The sequence below is a fragment of the Talpa occidentalis genome, unplaced genomic scaffold (assembly GCF_014898055.3).
Source record: "Talpa occidentalis isolate TD23 unplaced genomic scaffold, MPIMG_talOcc4v2.1 talOcc4.6, whole genome shotgun sequence".
In the NCBI taxonomy this organism is placed as follows: Eukaryota; Metazoa; Chordata; class Mammalia; order Eulipotyphla; family Talpidae; genus Talpa; species Talpa occidentalis.
In genome coordinates, this window is record NW_023604972.1 from 29,301,227 (window position 1) to 29,319,340 (window position 18,114).

The 18,114-nt window shown below is 35.2% G+C and overlaps 1 protein-coding gene across 13 annotated transcripts in view; it reads left to right on the forward strand.

Moving 5' to 3' along the window:
- Positions 1–18,114, forward strand: part of FIP1L1 (factor interacting with PAPOLA and CPSF1) — a 60,872-nt gene that overhangs the window by 9,055 nt on the left and 33,703 nt on the right. For 4 of the 13 annotated variants that reach the window (XM_037530474.2, XM_037530476.2, XM_037530477.2 and 1 more), the window contains 6 exons: positions 1,064–1,128; positions 1,668–1,775; positions 2,159–2,289; positions 2,574–2,642; positions 10,147–10,256; positions 16,661–16,768. In XM_037530474.2, coding sequence (XP_037386371.1) covers positions 1,064–1,128; positions 1,668–1,775; positions 2,159–2,289; positions 2,574–2,642; positions 10,147–10,256; positions 16,661–16,768 — 591 coding nt within the window. The remainder of the gene's footprint in view (positions 1–1,063; positions 1,129–1,667; positions 1,776–2,158; positions 2,290–2,573; positions 2,643–10,146; positions 10,257–16,660; positions 16,769–18,114) is intronic. The other 9 variants (XM_037530478.2, XM_037530481.2, XM_037530482.2 and 6 more) reach the window with 3 other exon arrangements.

Below are 18,114 nucleotides of genomic sequence, written 5' to 3' on the forward strand. Positions count from 1 at the left end.
ATGGATGAAGTATTCATGGGATATAAAAGAGGATTTATTAATATCAAATGCAGAAAGGATTAAAAGAAGGTTACTGGATTTGGGGATAAAATGGAGAACTTTCATTGTTGCAGGATTGCTATCTACTGAATTAACTAAATATTACAGGTTTCAAACAAAGCTCTGGAGTAATGTTAGATGAGGAAATCATGATAATGGGTATACATTATTTTTTTTTTTTTTACCAGCCAAATTTCGTGTGAAGTTTGTTATAGTGGGATATTGAGTTAATGGCATATGATAGGTTTTGAGGTTGAAAGCAAGTCAGGCTTTAAGAAATACTTTTATTTTTAAATTTTTTTTTAAAGATTTATTTATTTATTTATACAAGCACTTGGTACAGTCAGAAGTGCGGGAGGGTGAGAGAATTCACCAGAACCAGAGCGGGGAGCAGAACAGGCAGACTGACGATACACTGCTGAGGGGAGCAGCAGGTGGCAGGAGAGGCCTGCGCGCCATGTGGGACCCTTGCCTGGCGGCCAGGGATCGAACCGGCGCTGCAGAGGCTGCGGGCAGCCAGCGCTCAACCGCTGCGCCACCGGGGAGGCCCAGAAATACTTTTATTTTACAGAGCAATGACAGATATTAAATTAACTTAAAACATTTTCTAAAATGTATGTCTATCCACTTACTATGTGGGCTTATATTTTTATTTATTTATTTATTTATTTTAGAGGCATTTTTATTTATTTGTTTGTTTTGTTTATACATGCACTGGGTACAGTCAGAAGCGTGGGAGGGTGAGAGAATTCACCAGAGCCAGAGCAGGGAGCGGAGCAGGCAGAAGGACTGCAGTACACTGCTGAGGGGAGCAGCGGGCGGCAGGAGAGGCCTGCGCCCCATGTGGGACCCTCCTCTGGTGGCCGGGGAGCAGCCGGGGATTGAACTGGCGCTGCAGAGGCTGCGGGCAGCTTCGCAACCCAGCACTCAACCGCTGCGCCACTGGGGAGGCCCTGGGTTTATATTTAATACAGTACTGTTTTTAATGTTCTCAGGATAATCTTTTTGTTGGTTTTTTGGTTAGGAGTTATGGAACAACACCTGTAAATCTTAACATCAAGACAGGAGGCAGAGTTTATGGAACAACAGGTAAAATTTGTACTTGCAGCTGCATCCATAGGAAAATAAGGCATGTATTTGAATAGGTCATAGATTGTAATAGCTATTACAACTCAATAAAGAGCAGATTTTGACCCCACATTCCAGAGATTGGCAAACTTTTTCCATAAAGGTCTAGATAATAAATACTGTAGGCTGTGTGGACCACATAGGGCACCTGTCATATGGTATTTGTTTTCTTTTTCACTTGATTGTTTTGTTTTATAACCCTTAAAATGGTAGAAATTTTTTTTAGCTCACAAAAACAGTGATTTACAACAAAGAAGTAAGCAGTTTTCTATTGTTATAAGAAATATAAAGTTCCTAATCTTTTTATCCAGAATATTTTATAGTTACACCATAAAGATTGACCTCACCTACTTTTACTTACGGTAAACATCAATCTAATGTTTTAAATGGAACCATTGTCATATTTAGTAGCAATAGTAAAAATATATTAATGTCTTCTACTAATATCTTTCAGTTTCTTACTAATATAGCTTTGTCACCACTTTGTAATTTATAAATAGGAACAAAGGTCAAAGGGGTAGACCTTGATGCACCTGGAAGCATTAATGGAGTTCCACTCTTGGAGGTAGATTTGGATTCTTTTGAAGATAAACCATGGCGTAAACCAGGTAAGATTGTTGTGAATTTTTAAGAGATTTTTCGTGTAAGCAGTCATTAGAAAAGTGTTTTTAGCATAAATTTAGAATTTTTTTTTCAATTTTTTTTAGCTCTCTTAACCACATAATGAAGAATGATGCAACTTATTAAATCTTATGGTAGCTTTGCATTATGTAAAAGTAGACTTACATGTTTTATTTTAATACCATTTCTAAAGGAAATAATTCTGATAAAAGTGTTTTATAGACTTGTTGCTTTATGGAGGTAACAGAATTGGTAAAATTAGGTAGGGTATTATGACTGAATTCTAAATTTATATTTTTATCGTTTATTATATATGCTACTAAAAATAGAATTCAAATATTTGTACACTAAAAATGTGCTTCATTTTTAGGTGCTGATCTTTCTGATTATTTTAATTATGGGTTTAATGAAGATACCTGGAAAGCTTACTGTGAAAAGCAAAAGAGGATACGAATGGGACTTGAAGTTATACCAGTTACCTCCACTACAAATAAAATTACGGTAATTAGTAGACATTCCAGAATATTACTGCCTTTTCTACTGTCCCACTTTTACTCCCCAGATAAATCATTTTTCCCTGTAAAGGTGGTTAAATGCTATATGGTAGTTTAATTCCAGTCTCTTTACTATGTTTGTATCCATTCCTTCCCTTTCAGTTTCCTATTAATGATTATCTGATGTTTGTAGTTTCAAGTCACTGACTGGCCACAGCTAGTTTGTCTTTATATGGCCTATCAATTAAAAATTACATGGTATCTTAATGGGGAATATGTTATTTAACTTAGGCCGAAGACTGTACTATGGAAGTTACACCAGGTGCAGAGATCCAAGATGGCAGATTCAATCTTTTTAAGGTGAATTTTAGTAAATTATCCTTGGTTGCTCTCATTTTTTTGTTCTTGAGTCTGCTCCCATACCACTACTCAAGGGACAAAATTAAAGTGAAAATAGCTACCTTTCCCCCAAACCTTCAGCTTCCGGGTGACTTACAAATTTGCTCATTGTTGTTTTATCTCCACTTTTGCAAGCATGTGAATTTTCAGCCTATACTAACAAATGCCAAGTAAAATGATCCTTGCTATATGTTGTGATTTTTATTTTGAGTCATACTATTATGTAGATCATGCTATAATCTTGTCAAAATTGGAGGTTTATTTTTCTCTATTTTCTTTCTAAAAATGGAAAGGAAGATAGCATATTGCTTGTAATCTGTATGACACTGAACATTGGTGTAATCTCTCTCATGGTTTAAGATATTTCAAGAATCTTAGGCATTCTTTGAGTTGCTAAAGAAGACTGGACAGTATAGGACAAAGCAATTGACTTCTAAAATTAATAGGACTTGCAGGTCAATACTACACTTGGTATATCAAGTCTGACTTCTGGCTTCCCTCTATATGATCGCAAATGCAGTCAAAGAGTGAGTAATACATACTTCTGCAATATACAGCAGCCTACTAACTTTTCTCAAAACCTGATTGTGTACTCCTCTTCCTTTATCTTAATTCTTATAGTGAATGACTGGGATGAAGATTGGGAATGACTTTTAGATTGGGTTGTATACTCAAGACTTTTGCGGGCAGGAACTTTTCTGTGCCCCTTTTGGGACTGCAGCCTGTCCACCAAAATACTGCCTTATGCAATGCATGTGCTATATCCGCAGATGTAGCCGCTCTGCTGGACACAGTTCTGTATAGAGAATTAAATTTTAATTTACATCCTACTTTGGGTAAGTATATGGTTCTCGTCTGCTGTAAATATTTTGAAAGTTCCCGATGATGTCAGTTACCAGGTTCTTTTTGGTGATACCTGCTTACTTATGCATTGCATATATTGTTATACGTGATTGTAATGGATAGAGAAGTCTTGATGACAAAATAGTTTTGCTTGCAGTTGTGCTTTTTATTTTCTTCTGTCAGAAATGAAAACTGTCATTGTTAGCTGCCAGCTTCTGTATACTTAGTCTTTTTGCTGTAGACTTCTAAAATTAAAGAATAAAATGAAAGCTGCTAGGGAACTGGTCTCTTATTGAAGGTAGCCATCATGAATGAGTTTTTTTTTTTGTTTTTATACACACTCACACACACACTCACACACTAATTGCTTACTGAAAAAATCATTTTTAAGTTTCTTTTGGCTATATGAGTGGAGGTCATTGTTCCATTCTGTTTTATCTCAGTCTGAATGAATAAGGACTTTTTTTTGATTGGTGTTGTATAATGGTCTTTATTGTCCGGAAATGTGCTTAAATATTGCTTATCTGTTAGAAAGATTTGGGACTACGTATTTAATGTGTGTGGCTTACATTTTTCTTTGTGTATATTGTGGAATAGGATCTGTTTTATTGATAATGCTCAAAGTCAGCAGTTAATGATATATGAGAGCATTTGGCATCTTCAGGCTACAATTTCTCTTTTACTATCTATTCTGCAATTTGGGAGAATACAAAAAAAATTGCAAAGATGTAATTGGTATCCCAAATACTCAGAGGCAAATTTGCCAGAATGTGTAATTTAGATGGTAAGAGTTGATTAGAAAGTACTTTGGGTGCTATGTACAGGTCCTTTATTTTCGTGTTTTCTTCTTTTTTTAGAAGTTAAGTGGGATGCAACAGTAGAAACATTTTTATTAGTTTAGTTAGAACCTTGTTAATGAAGAAGAGAAAAATATATAGCTTGAGAAAATGGCTTGGGCCAGGAAGCTTGTTTTAATTGAGTTGAAGTAAATAAAACAGTTATCAATATTTAATAGACTTAATGGATCGGAGAAATTTTTTTTTTGGAAAGGAGTAGATGAGAGATGGGAGGATGTGGTTCATTTCTAGAATGCCTAGCAACAAGGTAGGTTAGTTGGGAAGAGTATTGTTGGGAAGAGCAAAAGGGCGATTGCTATGTAACAGTATTCTGGCAGCAGTGTGTAGTGTGGTTGGAAAAAGAAAGCCCAAACTCAGAGCCACTTATCTGCCACCCACCATTTGAATTATATCTAGGAATGGTGGGAAAAGATAGAAGAAAAAAACTTTGCCAGTTTTTTTGGTATTTCTGAATACTTCCAATGTACCCAATTGTATGCTAGATGTAGTGAACAGTGAACAGTTGGGAATTCAGAAAAGGGGATTGTCCAGTTTAAAAAAGATTAAGTCAGAGGTGATAATTGAAAGATGAATGAGTTTCCCTCTCTGGCAGTATATTTAAACCTTATCACCAGTGTTCTCAAATTTCACAACGATGTGTCTTGGTTTATTATCCATTGTAACAAGCATTCACTTATACCCTCTTAAACTGGAAGCACATATCCTCACCTCTGGGACATTTTCATCTATTGTTTCTTTACATTTTATTTATTTTTTTAATTTAAGTTATTTTATTTATTTATTTATTTTTTTGGTGGGACCCTCGCCAGTGGCTGGGGATTGAACCGGCGCTACAGAGGCTATGGGCAGCCTTACAACCCAGCGCTCAACTGCTGCGCCACCAGGGGAGGCCCTGTTTTTTTACATTTTATCTGCTTGCTTCTGTCTTCACCTTCTATTCAAATGTTGGTCTTGTTCTGGTCCTTTTATTATCTTTCATTTTCTATCTCCGTTTTCCATTATTTGAAATTTTCTCAACCTCACAGTCATATTCATTTTTCATATTTCTGTTTAATTTTTAGTATCCAGGAAAATTTTTCTTCAATATTTTATTATGGCGTCTTATTCTTTTTCAGGCAATTATGTGGTATTTTTTTCCTCCTTTATCTCTCAAAGGATATTACTGCTAATGATAGGTTTTTTTGTTGTTTCTGTTAGACTGTCTTTTCCTACATAGTGTAGTATGTTTTCTCCAAGTTGATTTTGAAGTTTGCAGTTTTTTGTTTCTGACTTTTAAGTTTTTTCAAATGTTTCATGGTCCTTGGCCATTCACTCATGAGAGAATGGGCCACTAAAAAGGTGATTGGGAGCTCTATGCATGTGAATAGAACTTGCTTGTTGACTGTTGGCTTCACGTAGAGCTAGGTCTTGGTCCCCCCACCCCCTCCCCCCCACAGTACTTAGCATTTTTATCTTTAGATTTTTTCCCCTTTTCCCTCTTTGTGATAATCTTAATTTTTCCCTACCTGGGAGCTGATCCACTTGGCCAGCAGATCTCTGCTATCTCTCCTGTTGCTCCCTTCAGCAGTGTATTTCAGTCAATCCTGTTTTGCTCCCCACTCTGTCTCTGGTGAATCCTCTTACACCTCCCTCCCATTTCTGGCCTACACCTCAGTTCTTGTATGCATAAATTAAAAAAAAAAAACCTTTAAAAAAGTCAGTATGACTTTGCTCTCTCCTTGTTATCTTAGATTCAGTTTTCTTTGGTTTGCTTAATCAGTTACTATTTTTACATCTGCTTTCAAAGTTCTAAACTTAGTTGTTTTTCCAATTTTTTTGTTCTTGTGGTTGGAACAAAATTTTTGTGATTTTTTTTTTTTTTTTAACTTTTCCTTTTTTACCATAAAATTCTGTGGGACATGTAGTGGTTATTAAAATTTTCGTGTATACCACTTTGAAACTTGCATAATCCATATTTGGGTTATTACGTATTTACTTTAACATATCTTTTAAGGTATCATTTGTATCGAACTTTTATAAATAATGCTATGAGTGACAGCTGAAGGAAACTTTGCATAAGACCTTAAGTTTTGTAACAGGGTGGTCCCAAGGAAAGGGGGAGGTTCCAGGTTCCCTGCCCCACCCTCAGGTCCCAGCCACCTTCCCTTTGGTGGTGATGGGATTTGGAGTTCCCAGTGTCTTTTGGCTTTGGTCTGGAGTCCGGGGTGGAGTCCACAAAGCCTGTATGGAATTAGCTTTAGGTAGGGTAGGGAACCTGGAACCCTTTCCTGGGGACCACCCTGTTATAGTTTTGGTACAATGATAACATTATTTGGGTAAATATTTAACTCCTCTAGGTTATAGACTTCAGTCAACTTTTATTTGGATATGTAAGTTCTGACATGAATTTATTTTTAGAAAATCACTAATAATCATTTATTAAAATATTAAAATAGTCTCATTTGTTCTGTTTAAACAAATTATCAGTCCATATAATCCTGAGTATGACATTTGAAAACTAGTGGATAATCACAATGCAAGTTGGCTAGCAGATTGCTAAAATGATGAGGATTTTCAGAATTGTTTAATAAATATATTATTGAAAAAGTTAAGGAGAAAAGAAAACCAAGTTAGAGAACATACACAATTTTTAAATGTTTAAAAATGTACCCTGTCTTTCTCATATCTTTTCTTGTAAATATTCATGTAAATATTCTTTCATTTATGTTCTCTCCCCCCCCCTTTTTTTTTCTTTAAATTCCCTCTTTTCCTTCTTCCCAATTTTTAATTGATCACTGACTATGCTAGGAAGTGTCTCATGTTAGTTTGTGAATGAGAGATGAACAAAATAAACGCACACTCTCTGGTTGAAGGGTTTATCTGACTTAACTGGAAAGGCATTAATTAGTTATGCCAAAAGTAATATAATTTCTTATCCTATGAAAGACTTTGAAGAAGTTACATTTAAGGTGATTTCCAAAGTCAATTAAATGTCATGTTGCATGCTTGTTTTTAGGTACTTGGGATACAAGTTTGAACTGTACAGTCAATGTTTTCCAAGATTGTGTTATAGTGGCAACACATAGATAGTAACCATAAAATAAAATAAATACCTTCAGATAAAGACACTAGTGGGAAAGTCTATGAAGGAAATAAAAAATGTAATGTGATAGAGATTGGGAATAGTCAGGGAAGACAATTCCATGCAGACGTGGACAATACTTGAATGGTTATAAGGAGGTAGCCATGAGGTATGGGAAGAGACTATTCCAAGCAGAAGGAACATCTAGGGCAAAAACCCTGATAAAGGATGAATTTACATGTTAAAAAGATCTGCGGTGGCGATTGAGTGCTGGGTTGCGAAGCTGCCCACAGCCTCTGCAGCACCGGTGCGATCCCTGGCTGCTCCCCTGCCACCGGAGGAGGGTCCCACATAGCGCGCAGACCTCTCCTGCCGCCCACTGCTCCCCTCAGCAGTGTACTTCTGTCCTTCTGCCTGCTCTGCTCCACACTCTGGCTCTGGTGAGTTCTCTCACCCTCCTGCGCTTCTGACTGTACCCAGTGTTGTATAAATAAATAAATAAATCTTAAAAAAAAAAAAAAAGATCTAGAAAAAAAACCATTGTGAATGGGCATAGTAAAGATAAGCTGGGGAAAAATCAGGAAAACAAGACCAGAGAGGTAGACAGGACCCAGACCATGTAAATCCTTGTAGATCATGATTAGAAGTACAAGTTTTATTCTCTTTGGATTGTGAAGTTATTGGAGAATTTTGGGCAGGTAAGAGGGAGGCATGAGTTGATTTATACTTTTAATGAGTATAAGGTATATTTATACTTTGGCAGTGCACAGAGAAAAGATTTTAGAGCAGAAAGTGCAAAACAAACAATTTAGTAGAACAGTTAAATAAGATCTGGTAGTGTGAGTGTTACATGGGTTTTAGGAGGGGATGTAATAAGTGTCTGAATTTGAGGTGATGTGGATGCACATGTTTTGATTCCTTGGGTTTTTTCTTGTTTGAGCAACTTGGTAGATGATGATACTTTACCTCAAGGGGAAGGAGAGTGGTGCCAGAAATGGGTAGTATAATTTAAATAGGGCATAAAATAGGATGTGGTATTAATTCAAGTATTTACCAACATGAACTTTGTTTAGATTTTATTAAATAATGACAATTTTAAGTATCCATTTATTTATGTGGGGAAGACTTGGAGAGGATCAGATTGGGGGATACTGGGAAATCAGTAGCTTTGTTTTGGCCATGATAAGTGTGACATGCTTATTACACATGCAAGCAGTTGGTGCTCAGGGGAGTGGTTAAGGCCATATTGTCAATTTTGTGAGTACTACTCACATCCCCAGGGAGAGTAATGCATTTATTTTTTTGTGTTCTCTTAGTATCTCATCTCATAGATATGTTTTCCATGACATTTTATAGTGTTACACTGTGATTGTTCACATGTATGTCTTTAACCACTGGGATTTTGTGTTATTTCAGTAATCTCAACTTTTGGTACATAATAGGTATTTAATAAATATTTGATAAGTCAGTCCTATTTATTTCCCCTGTTACTTTTACCTGTCAAGTGTCTATCAAATCCATTTTTGTCCTTCTGTTCTCATTGTCTTAGTGCTGATCCTCATTACCCTTTATTAGAATTAGAGCATTGAAAATGGGATTTTTTTTGAAGTAGTGAGATTCATTTTTAATCAAAATATCAGTACTAAACCTTAATTATATGAAGGTACCAATTAGGAATGGGTTCACCAGTATTAATATCAGATTATAATACATAAGGTTGGCTTTGTTACCATGGTTATTTGAGAAGTAGATGGTTTCTGTAATTGGTAGTTCATTTGAATATATCAAAGTCAGGATGTCTCAGATTCTTTTGGCCTTTGTCTCATGGGGAAGGAGAGTGGTGCCAGAAATGGGTAGTATAATATAAATAGGGCATAAAGTATGATGAGGTATTATTCAAGTGTAGAGCAACATGAACCTAGTTTTTTTAGATTTTATGAATAATGACAGTTTTAAGAAAGGTAGGTAGGTATGAAAGCAAGAGAACATAAAGAAGATTCCTCATCCCACCAGTCCTAAAGGAGTGTGGCCCGTACTCAAAGGATCTGTTATGAGCTGAAAGAATGGAAAATCTGGAAGAAATTATGGAATAAGTACATACTGGGTTTGAAAGTGAATCTAAAGAGAGAGAAGTATTAAGGATACAGATGACTATGTTCCTGTGTGTATTAAACTAGTAAGACGATGATGTAAAATCATAGGGCAGAAATAGCATGGAAGTACAGGAGCAAATTTTTAACATTTGTGTGATACTAAATCACTGTCAGAATAGAAAATGGTTAGTATGGCTAAAAAGGCCTCTGTTTGTTTTCTTGGATAAGGGTAGTGAACATAAAAGGGCGAGATTCTTTAAGACCTTTCTTAAACTCTGAAATACATAGTCTTGTAGACTGAACTTGTGGTGATGTGAAAGAATTTATGGAAGTCCTGAAGAGTTAGAGTTTATTGGACTTTTAAGTGACATTATATGAACTTTTTAATACTTGAGATTATTTTGAACCCATAGTCCATCTTCAGTGCATTTGTATCTATTGCTCTTCTAAAGTAGATTAATTTTATTAAATATTCAGCAATGAGACAGCCTTCATATTTAATTTCATGTCTACTGTTACAAGTTTATTTTAACATGCAAATTGAACATTTTCAGTGTGGTTGGTTTGAGTAATCTGTTAAATTAAACAAACTAATAACCCTTTTGTTTAAGGTACAGCAGGGAAGAACTGGAAATTCAGAGAAGGAAACGACTCTTCCATCTACAAAAGCTGAGTTTACTTCTCCTCCTTCTTTGTTCAAGACTGGACTCCCACCAAGCAGGTTAGTTAGACAACTGTAACTCAGTTTATTGAAATCATTGGTATATTCACATTGTATTAGTACCACATGAAATGTAAAATCATTGAATGTTCTACCAAAAGGTGGGAACATTCAATTTTGTACTAGTACAACAGGAATTCATGAAAAACTCTTCCGAGAGCGGTCCATCTGAAAAAAATCTAGGTAAGCAAGAAATGAAGTATGGTATATAGTTAGGTATATGTATAAAGAGATAGAAATTTTACATTCTGGAGAGAGAGTGAAAGCAACGGTCTTGCTGTTTTCTGTGCTTACTACTCTTACCTAAAGAATTATTGGAATTAATAAGTCTAGATCTTTTGACCTAAAGATGTTTTACTAATTTTAGTAAAAGGTGGTAAAATTTCAGCCTAGGAAATCTTTCAGTGAAACCCTCTTTTTTCCCTTCGGTTTGTTGTGATAATACCTAATTTTGGGTTCCACGGGGTACCAGTTATAAGAGGCCATGTCTTTTTAGTTTAATCATGAAAATGGTAAAAGCTAGATGATGGAAGCTTAATGTGAACAGGTAATTTTTTTTTTAAGCTTATTTTTATTGAGGTAATGTTGCTTTACGTTACTGTTTGTATTTATGTCAGCAGTTTAATCTTGGGTTAGGTAAAGATCTAACCCATTTGTTTCTCTGGGCCTGAAACAAATCAGTAATCCAAGTATTACTAGTTTTCAGCCAGATTATTTAGCTTTTATGTTACTTGTTTATATTTGCTTTATGCAACTTTTTGTGATTCTAAATATAATCCCTAGGAGATTATATTTCATCATATATAAATGTAGGAAGAGAATCTTATATGAGTATCTAGTTTACCCCTAAAAAAGAGATTCTTGAGACTTTCCGCCAATAATTGTCACAGTCCTCTAGGATTTTTTACTATCTCCTCCTAACAATTATTAGTGATGAGTATTTCCAAATATGAATATTTAAACTAAATTCAGCCTCCTAAAATGTTTGACTAAGAACTTACAGTAGTTAAGGAACATCAATTGTTTTAATATGTATTATTATTTTGTTTTTTTTTCCAATTTTTAGAAGAGTCAGGTTTCATTTACTGAGTTTTGGTGTTCTACAGATGAGATGATGTTAAGAACCTGGGCTCTAGAGCCAGACTTCTGGAGTTCAAATTCTGGCTCTACTACTTGCTTAGCCATTTGTCTTTGGACAGATTCCCTAATGTTCATCTTCCATTTCCTTATCTGTAAAGCACAGTAATAGCACTTCTCTCACAAGGTAGTTACAGATAGTAAGTACATTAATTTATATAAAGTGTTTTAGAACAGTGTCTGACATATATACAATAAATACTCTCAATATTTGCTATTATAAAAAACAATTAAGCTATTTAAAAATCAGTGGCAGTTTTTCTATAGTTTGCTTTCCCCTCCAGCTGTTTTATTTGTCTGTTTGTCTATCTGTTTTTCATTTAACGTGGACTGTATTACTCTATAGGGGCCTGTGCTATTATAAGAATTTTGACTTTTCCTGTAAGTGAAGTGAATGGGGAATCACGATGAGATTTTAGATAGAGGGGGTAGAGGAATGAAATAATCTGATTTAGGTTTTTAGTCTCAATTTAGCTACTTTATTAAGATTGAATTAAGAGGGATTAATGACAGAAACTGGTAGGTCAAGTTAGGAGGTTGTAACAGTTGTTTAGACAAGAAAGAATGGTGACTTGGACCAAGGTGATAGTTATGCAGAAGGTGAGAATTCATCAGCTACTGAATACATTGGATATAAAAGGCCTTTTTTTCTGAGATGTAGAAGATTGTAGGAGGAGTGATGTTTGGTGGTTAAAGTATGATGTGTTTTTTTTTTTTTTAATTATTTATTTATACAAGCACTGGGTACAGTCAGAAGCGCGGGAGGGTGAGAGAATTCACCAGAGCCAGAGCGGGGAACAGAACAGGCAGAAGGGACCCAAGCGCACTGCTGAGGGGAGCAGTGGGTGGCAGGAGAGGTCTGCACGCCATGTGGGACCCTCCTCCGGTGGCTGGGGAGCAGCCGGGGATTGAACCGGCGCTGCAGAGGCTGCGGGCAGCTTTGCAACCCAGCACTCAACCGCTGCGCCACCAGGGAGGCCCTGCCTTGAATTTTTAAATGCAAAGGTGATTGTTGATCCTGGACTGGATCATTTTCAGTGGTACAAGTGGAGATTAAAAAAAAAAGATGTTTTGAAATGTATGCAAGAGATCATGAGAAGAGAGGAATTAGAATGGTAAAATATGGACAACTGTTTAAAGGACTTTTTTTTTTCTATTGGAGGAAGGATAGAGAAATGGAACAGTATCTAGAGGAAATAGGGGGAGGGTAAGATTTTTTACAAACTGAAAGAAACTATAACATGTTTGCATATTTATGAGAATAAGTTACTAGTGAGGAAAAATTGATGCAAGACATGAGAAGGGACAGTTGTTAAGTATAATGTCCTTAAAAAAGTCAGAAGAGTGGGAAGTACTTTGCTAGTAGAGTGATTATTCTTAAGGAGGAGGAGTATGGACAGTTCATAGTAACATAGGGAGGGCCGGACACAGGGCAGAGTGAGGATGGATGGGTAGATAATGGTGATGGGAATAATTCAGAGTTCTCATTTGACAGCCTCATTTCCCCAGCAGCATTGCAAACAGGCTTATTGGATGTTAAGTGAGAATAACAGAAAGGGAGTTGAATGTTTGAGAAGATAGAGGAGATCTGAGATAACTATTTTAGGTGTGCTGATAAACTGGGAGAAAGATGTGAGATTGCTAGACAGTAACTGGAGGGAATTATAGGGTCAACAGGGAGAGGCGAGAAATTACAGCATTTTTATATGTTGTTGGGGATGTTACTAGAATGAAAAAATGATACATGGAGAAAGATTGTACATTTCCACCTATTCCTAAGATTAGTGGCATTGGATTTTATTTTATTATTTTAAGATTTATTTATTTATGCATACAAGAGCTGGGGTGTAGGCCAGAGATGCGGGCAGGGAAGGGGGTGGTGAGAGGATTCACCAGAGACAGAGAGGGGAGCAGAACAGGCAGATTGACTGAAATACACTGCTGAGGGGAGCAGTGGGCAAGACAGGAGCGGTCTGCTGCACCATGTGGTTTTCTCCCTGGCCAGCCGGGATCAAACGGGGATCGAACTCTTGCTGCTTAAATGTGTTTCTATTGCCCTTCTCAGCTAGAATCAGATTTAATGGGTTGAGGTTATATTGGGCAAATATGAGAAAGGGATAGACCAAGGAAGTGAGGTACTGCAGGAGGTGATTATGATAGACGCTCATCTTAGGAGAGATAGAGACAGTGAGGAGAGATGGGAATTGATGAATAAGGGACATTGATGAATAAGGGACAGTAAAAAAGAGGTAAGGGAATGATGTAAAAGTTAATAGTTTTATCGCTACTACTAAAAAGATGGGTAACCACCACCGTGATTTATAGATGCATACTCAGCGTGTCAGTACTATCACTTTTGGACATAAAGTACAGCAGTACCTGTTGCTCTGGGAAAGTTTATTTTCTGGATTCATCTTCACTTGATCAAAAGATACTTTTCCGTTGTTGTGACATATTTCCTTAAGTAAATATTTGTTTTTTGTTTTTTGTTTTTCCTGTTTCATTCTTTACATTTATAGAGACATGGAGGGGGGAAGACATATTTATTTGAAAGAGAAATTTAATTACTTTCATGAGAAGACAGTAATATCATTTATGACATAATAAACTGCACAGTAAATAGAATAAGTTGTACTATTAATCTAAGTACTGTATTTCCATTGCTTGAAATCTTAGATTACCTTATTAATGTATCGATGACTGTTGGTATGTTTGCCCAGAACTTGCCCCCTTTTTTTGTATTTTATCAGTAGAAATGCTGGGTTTTTAACTTTCTGTGCTACCCAGCAAGTTAGCTTACTTAAGTAAAATGTTAATATTTGTATTAAAAGCTTTCATATTATGCCATGAATGTATAGGTTGATAAAATCTCACAAATTAAACTTACCTCATATAACCAGCACACTGATCAATAAATAGAACATTACTGTTACTTCCAGAAACCCCTCTTGTGTTCCCTTCATTTGTTTTCATTTTAGTCATGTTTTGTTTTGGCAGCAATTCAAACTTAGAAAGATTTGCCAGAAAAGTATTAAGAATGTCTGTGTACTGTTGACTCAGTTTCACTGTATTTGCTTTATAAAATCTCAAAAAATTTTTCTTTGTGAACCATTTGAATGCTATTTTTAGATATCATGCCCTTGTACCCCAAATACTTCAGCATGTTTTTTACTAAGAACAGTGATGTTTTGTTACATCAAAGTCTGAAAATCTAGTAATGAATTAGCTCTTTTATCTAACATACAAATCAAATTTTGCTCATTATTCCAGTAATGTCTTTTATGGCAATTCTTTTCTTTCCTCCTTAGTATAGGATCTAGTATCATTCATTGCAATTAACTTTTCAGCCATTTAGTCTGGGGGTATATGACGTCAGTTTGACCCATTATTGGGGATATAAACTTTAATTACTTATTTGTGGTATTGTCCTTTGGGTTTTTGCACTGCAAGGGTGCTGTTTTCCCTTGTGTATTTAAAACTAATGTGTGAGAAGACTATAAATAACTCTGTTCCCCTTTAAACTTCCCAAGAATTTTAGCATCCATTGATGATTTTCACTGCTATCATGACTGCAAAATACAGATGACCTGTTTTTCCTCTTCTGTTTATTAGTTGGCATTCTACTTTTAAAATGAGCTTTTCCATTTCCACTTACTGTCAGATAACTCAATTTTTATTTGTGAGACAGTATATGGCTTGTGTGTATGTGTAAGTGTACATATATACACATACATAATATGTATGTGTGTGGGTGTGTGTATTGTAATTCATATCTGTGCTCAAATTGTTTCAAATTTGGTTTGTGGAAGTCTCTCCAAACTGATTCTTATGACCCTTTGACTTGTCCTCGTTATTTTTTTGAGTGTGTCTTTACTTTCTAGAATAACTTACACTGAATCTTGTATTTTCCTACCCCTTTCCTAGAAGCAACCATTTTTTGAAGGCACACTAATAGGAGATGATAGTAGGAGATGAAAACTGGAAACCAGTGTTTGAACACTAGCAATACTCACTGCTACTGGGTTTTCACTGTTTCTAGGTCTTTTCAGCACCCAGAGCTAGGGAAAAAACATGCAGTTTCAAGATGAAATTGTCATATGTATGTTTTTATAAAACCTTAATTAGGAAATTGTTTCTTTTATTTCTAATATGACAACTCAGGATTTTTACCTTACCCTGTTTCCATTTTGTAGCTCTCTGTTTCTAAACGACTTCTCTCTCTCTCTCTCTCTCTACTCACACTCACATACTCTGTCATTTGCTTGATCTTAAAATGCACAAAATAAATTTGGAACTTCTGGACCTTATTAAAAAAAACAGACTTACTAGAAATTCAAGATTTCTTTGCAGTTCTTCTATTTTTCTTACTGAAGGTTTGTAGTCAAGGTTTATAGTCAAAACATTACCTTCAGACTCAGATGTTACTTTCAGACTGCTTAGTCACCGAAAATATAATTTGATCCATTTTTTTCTATTTGTGTTCAGTTTTAGCATTTCTTTTCCTCCATTCTTATCAACTTAATTAGTTTGCATAAAGCGTAAGGTAGTTCCAAAGCAAGGCTATCTAGAGCTATACACAGATATATCTCTTACTTTTTCATTCCTGTCAATAATTCATTTCATTTAGTTTCTGGTTTATTCTTCCTGCATATAAACAAGCAGATATGTAAACTTTTTCGTATTGCTTTGAAGAGCATCTTACTAGTCCTTATAACGATCAATGAGTATATGAATTCTTGAACTTTTGAAGTATGTCACCAGGGATAAAACTAGCAGTCTCTAGAATTTACTTTGAAAGAGTTAAATTATTTTGAAATGAAATTTCTACATGTATATTTAGTATAGGATTTTTGGAAAGATATTAGAGTGTTTTTGTTAACTGGTTTCGCTAACAATACTTGTACCTATTACTGAATGATATAGAGAAAAATCAGAATAAGATTTTGAAACCGCAGAAATTGTTATTAATTTACAAAAGCACAGAAGTTTATTTCTTGAAAATATAACCTCAAGTAAACCTTTCATTCTTTTCTCATTTCTGCATTTTGACATTATACTGTGTGTTGAAGAAAATTTCTAAAAATACTTTTAAATCCACCTGTAGTCTCAGTATCAGAGCAAGTATTTTATGTGATTTGAAGAAAATGATACTATAGGGACATGCTAAAGGGCTTTAGAAAAAATATGTCAAAAGAAAATAAAATAGAAGGGGGGATGGTCAAAGACAACAATGTGTAAGAAAAAACATAGACAATTTATCTCACCAGAAACAGCACCTCTTCCCAGTCTCAGACAAGTTCTGCCTCCAGAAAAGCCAGTTCAAGCGTTGGAAAGTGGCAGGATCGATATGGGAGGGCCGAATCACCTGATCTAAGGTAAGCCTATTTTTCAACATTGGATACTCCCTGATGTTTAGATCATCAGTGTTGTTATGTGTTATTAGTAACATTAAATTTTGATTAGACTGTATCATATTTCTCCCTAAATTATGCTTTTTCAGCATAGAGTTAAGGGTTCTTAAGTTGCTTTATAAATGAGTCACTGTCTCATGTCATGCCTTTCATCCCTCTTACCTTTTAAAACATAATACAAATTGCATGGAACTGTGCTAATAGGTTTAAATAAAGGTTTTTTTCCTCCCCCTTGCTGCAGGTTTAATTCTTCTTGATCATACTATACCATATTTAAAAATTCTTAAGTGCTTTCACTATTTGCTTTATAAAATTTAGCCTCTGGAGCCAGTGTTTACGACCTGTAAAATAAGACTCCGCTGAATTTTTCCAATTTTTGTATCCCAGTTAACATATACAGACCTGCCAGTCCATTAAGTTGGGTCTGTTTGCTGTCCTAGGAAGCACTAGTTCACTTATTGGCTGTAATGCTTTTACTTACTATAGAGCTCCCTGTAGAATTTTTGGTTTGTGTTTTAAATCTTAAATTTATTAATCATACAGTCTTGGGATGGGTATTATATACTCTGAGACTGTAAAATGGGTATTACAGTTTTTACCCTAAGGGATGTAGTTAGAAGCAAGCATTAGGGTATGAAAGTGCATTGCCAACAGTAATCAACTTTGCTTCTTCACTTAGAAATATAGACCAAGATAGCTTCATAATTTAGCACTTGATGTTTTGAACAGTAGTGGTATTAGGTGGGGTCAAAAGTAGTTTTGTTCTTACAGTTAAAGAATTTTAAGCTTTGTTCCTGGGTAGGTTAGTCCCATAGTAACTTGCTTTAAATTATTTTCATTTACAAACTTTTAAACATGTAAATAATGGTCAGATACCTTTGATCATAACACCTTTAAAAGGGAGGAAAAACTTAACATTTTATTTTCTTGATTTCCTTTATTGTGGAATTTTTTTCAATGAGTAGTAAAAATTTATAGTCAGTTTGCTTTACTAGAATTTTTTGTTAGAAAAAAATAAACTTAGTCATGCTCAAAAGTGGGTATTCATTGAATACCCAAATGACTAGTAGGTGATACAGATAAAACTATATTCTTAAAATAGTGTTAGTTGCATGTGTTGCTTTAATAGGCTACAGAATAAAATGTGCATATTTAATTATTTAGAAGTCCACTTACCTTTTTTTCATATTGATTATACGATGTTGATTGATCTTAGTTTTTTAAAATTAAAATTCTTTGAAAAACCCAAAAAAATTTCAGCAGTTTAGTTAAAAAAAAAGTTAGATCTGGCAAGTGTGGAAGTTATTTCA